This window comes from Melanotaenia boesemani, chromosome 12 (assembly GCF_017639745.1).
Source record: "Melanotaenia boesemani isolate fMelBoe1 chromosome 12, fMelBoe1.pri, whole genome shotgun sequence".
NCBI lineage: Eukaryota > Metazoa > Chordata > Actinopteri > Atheriniformes > Melanotaeniidae > Melanotaenia > Melanotaenia boesemani.
This window is the reverse complement of record NC_055693.1, coordinates 5,454,555-5,459,078: the sequence shown is the minus strand read 5'-3', so window position 1 is coordinate 5,459,078 and position 4,524 is coordinate 5,454,555. Positions and strand designations below refer to the sequence as shown.

The following is a 4,524-nucleotide window of genomic DNA, read 5'->3' as shown; positions in this document are numbered from 1 at the left end:
AATGTGAAACATTAAGGATGTGAAACAAGTCTTAACTTGGTTCATAGTCGCATAGATTCTGTATGTGTCCAAGAAAAATTTTCAGCTATTTTAGGGCTTTTAAAACGTTTTTTTTTGTTTGTTTGTTTGTTTTTTGTTTTTGTTTTTTTATTTGTTTTTTTTGTTAAATTTTTTTTGTTTGTTTGTTTTGTTTTTGTTTTGTTTTTTTTGTTTTTGTTTTTTTTTTGTTTTTTGTTTTTTTTTGTTTTTTTTTTTAATCTACTGAATGACAAATCAACGGTCCATTTAGCTGCATGCATTATATCCATGTTGTGTTATCTAATCACCTAAATTTTTTCATAATTTATTGCATGCTTCTAGTTAAATTCTTAAATATGAGCTAAACAGAGGTGAGATATGGTGATAAAATTTAGATGAATGAGTCACACAACAGGAATGTAAAACCCTCAGTTGGCCTGAACAGCTGTGGAAGTGTTCAGATCATTGATTCAAATGACATTAAGTTTATTTAATATCCAAACAAGTGCAGAAGTCTTAAAAGCAGGATTGTAATTTTAAATAGTAAATGGTTCCCAACCTCTGGCTCATGCTCTCTGATCCTTACCTGATTAATCTGATGGAGTCATGAGATAATGATTAATGGCAGCAGGAAGAGATCAGTACATTTTTAACCTTTTTGCATCCTCTGCTCCACCTTTAAATCTGCTCCATCACAGTGCTCTTTATCTCAGCTGATAAACGCCACGTTGGATCTTATGTGAAAAGGTTGGTCAACACTTAGAAGGGCGCAGCGCTGTGTTCTTATGTATACAGCTTTACTGCAAAAAGAATCTTGTGGTCTCATTTAAACAGAGTATTCCCAGTGTTGGGGGACAGGATCCTTCATCGGAGCATGGACATGTCACCTTCTAAAAGAGCTGAAAAAATAAAACTGCATCATTAGTGTAACTTCATCTTAAGAGTTAATGATTTATACCTGCAGTTATTTTTATACCTTTAATCTGGATGTTTATTTCTTGTATTATTAGTTTTGAACATTTTATGGGAAATCTTCAAGGTAACTGCAGCTGTCAGTTATTAAAAGGCCGTAAAAAGGTTCATTTAGCCCCCTAAATGTTGTGAAGCAAGACATCACTAAACATTTACCTCAAAATATATTGATTGGATTTACAGCACTTCAATTCTGCAGCTGTCTGGCATCAAGTCAGAGATGCAGCATTTTGCCTCATCTGAGAAGGTCAGATATAACTATTTAACCATGCCCACTTTATTGCAGAGTGGTAAGTAAGAGTAAATGCTACAGGATAAAAATCTATAATGTACTGGCCCAATTTTAGCTCTGCTGTTGCTGTAAATACAGCACTGCAATGCAGATCCATAAATTTCACAAATGGGCTCCAGCTTTGCTCTAAACGTTGTCTTCATGTGCAGATGATACAACGGAGACCTGAGTTGAGGCCTTTTATTTTTCCACATCTCCAGTCAACCTCCTGTGTGAGCTGTGACCCTTTTGACCCTCACCTGTGACTGCATCTTCATGAAGAAATAACTTAGGTCACTAATGAGCTTTTTGTCTTTTCATGCTGCCACTTCTTGGCCACAAGAAAAAGGAAGACCAGTCACCCAAACCATGCATTTAAAATCTTTTTTTAATATTCAAAAAATACTTCAATTTTGGCTTCTTAGTACATAAACAACCTGGATCTGCTCCTCTATTAATACAGTGTAGTTTTCCTACTGTTTGTTATTAAATGAAAAGTGCAAAGTAGTGGACGCTGTCCTCAGTCCACAATGTAGAGGAAAGGCTACTTCAATGCTCCATAAAACAGTCTGCATGACACCCATAATAAAGAGCTGATAGTACAGATGTCTAAAGGAAAAAATAAAAAAAAGAGCAGGGACACAAGTGACCCTGGCTACGTGCAAAATCAAACTTGTGATTCAATAAAGACATCCTGGAAATAAAAACAATGTGAGTCCATAAAAGAAGTCCTCAGTGAGTTTACAGCTTCTTCTGTGTTCAAAGTCTAAGATGAAGCAGCAGATAAACAGGCCAGCCCGTTTCTCTCCTTCAGTGCTGTACCTCTATCAAGTCTTGTCTTAATTTGTCTTTCTTTTTTTTTTTTTTTTTTTTTTTTTTTTGGTTAACATAACCCTTACCCAAACCCTGCAGCCTCCTGTGCACAAAAGCATCATTCAGCAGGGCTTCACAGGTCAAAGAGCTTTAATCCAGAGGATGAGGGGAAAATAATAAACACTGCAAAGTAAAAATGTTTGGGCAACACTGGTAGAACCCGGATTCCTCACAGTAAGATCGTGTCCAGACTTTGCGGACGTTACCGCTTCTTCTTCTGTTTAAGAGATTTCCTCCTCTTCACTATCATTTCATACAGCTTGTCCATGCCCTCGTGAAGCCCCTCGCCAATAATGGCACAGGCGGGCTGGATGTGGTAGGTGGTGGAGGGGGTGAGCTCGTGCAGGGCCAGCTGCTTCTCAATGTCCACCACCGGGAGAGATTTGGGTAGGTCCTGTTTGTTGGCAATAACGAGCAGCGGCGTGCCTTGGTTCTCCGCAAACTTGGTGACTTTGTGCAGTTCAGTCTTTGCCTCCTCCAGCCTGTCCACATCCACGGAGTCCACGACGTAGATGATCCCGTCGGTGCATCGGCTGTAGGACTTCCACAGGGGCCTCAACTTCTCCTGGCCCCCTACATCCCAGAAGTGACAGCTGATGCCCTTCGCGGTACCATTGCTCAGCTTGATCTTCTCTGTGTTAAATCCGATCGTGGGAACCGTGTTGACAAATTCATTGAATTTGAGTCTGTAAAGAACCGTGGTTTTCCCAGCAGAGTCCAAACCCAGCATGACGATGTGAAGAGACTGGAAGGCAGAGATGTTGGAGAAGCTGTTACCCATTTTGGCGTTTTTATTTTCCCTGAAACTCCAGGAGGATTTTCACACACGCCCTGAATATGTAAATAAAAATGCTTTAAAGCTCAGATCCGGCTCATTAATTCCGAGGCTAAAGGCGTAAAATTCCTCAGGTCGAGAAAGTGGGGGGACTGCGCAGGTCCTGGTGCGCTCTGGATGATTGATCGGTTCTGCTGTGGCCCTCAGCAGCAGCAGCAGAGAGGCAAGCGGTGCGCCTTGGCAGGACGCAGCGCGCCGCTGATTAGTATTCTCCTCACGCGCACGCATCCATTTGATAACAAGGAAGCTCCACAGTCTAAACACTTCTCCGTTCAAGCGTCAGAGCAGAAAACCTCCACTGTGCCTTCTGACGTCCACAATCACGTCCCCTGCTCACTATGTTTCACAACCTTTCAGGATTCGGACTGCGATCCGCTCTTGTACGAAAAAAAAAAAAAAAAAACCACCCACAGCGTCCTTGACCGGCTCGTGTCTTACGCTGCCCTCCTCTTGTGTTGGTCGCTGCAGCCGCACTGATGTGAAGCTTACAAAGCAGGACCGCAAAACAAGAGCCAGCCCCGCTACGCTCCACCCCGCCAGGACGTGCGCCAATGAGGATGCTGCAGGATCCAAAGACCCAAACACTAAATACTTCACGTGCAATGTTTCATGCCAACACGCTGCTAAAAAATATTAGTCTAACTAATCGAATTAATATAAGAAAATCGTTATTTATATTGTTGTCTATGCTGAATGAGATTTAAACCGTATTTAACAAACCGGAAGTGTTTTGTTTTAAAATCTCAGTGAACCTCCTGAATCAGTCATGGCCAACGGCGCCACCGTCTGGTACAGATTGGCTTTAAAGAAAGGAGATGCAAAGTTTAGTTTTATCGGGACATCAGTAAACACAGTAAACAGTCTTAAAGAAACGACTTCAGCTGTAAAAAAAAAAAGAAAAGAAAAGAAAAAAAGGTCCCAAAAATGCGTTTCTGCTGTGGTGACATCAAAAAGCCTAGAACTGTTAAACCATACTGGCGGAGCTAGACTTAGACTTATCAGAGGACCTGACCAAAGAAAATGATTGTGTTCCTCTCTCTAACATACAGACGCACACATACACTTCTGTGATAACTGCAGGCACATTGGAGTAGGGTTGTCCAAAGTTGGTCCTCGAGGGCCACTGTCCTACAGGTTTCTTTGTTTCCTGCTGAATCAGATTAATAGGTTAATATGCTTCGGTGGCACTTGACAACAAGCTGGTGAGGAGGGCCTTTAATTTGAATCAAGCATGTTGAAACAGGGGGACATCTAACACCTGCAGGATTGCGGCCATTAGGAACCAGAGCTGGACATCCTTGCATGAGATATGAAAAATAAAACATCTGTACATGAATAAAATCTGGGTATTCAAGTAGAAATATTTGCAACAAGTTGAAAAAAAGGTCCATAGTCCACAGTAAGTCTGTTGTTTTGGGGGTGAAGTATGTGTCACTTGATGTGGTAGTAGGGGGATCCTGAATGTCTTAGGGGCTGCTGGGACTGGGACTGGAGTCTCTCTGGACCTGATTGGTGTCCTTCCTCTTCAGAAAAAAGGCAGTGTGTCTCCCGTTCT

At 41.6% G+C, this 4,524-nt stretch overlaps 1 protein-coding gene across 1 annotated transcript; it reads right to left on the bottom strand.

Moving 5' to 3' along the window:
- Window positions 1-282: 282 nt before the first annotated feature.
- LOC121650243 (ADP-ribosylation factor-like protein 4C) lies at window positions 283-3,450 on the bottom strand. The gene has a single exon (XM_042001640.1). It carries the CDS (start codon window positions 2,913-2,915, stop codon window positions 2,337-2,339), a length of 579 nt encoding a protein of 192 aa, XP_041857574.1. The 5' UTR covers window positions 2,916-3,450; the 3' UTR covers window positions 283-2,336.
- Between the last annotated feature and the right edge of the window lie 1,074 nt (window positions 3,451-4,524).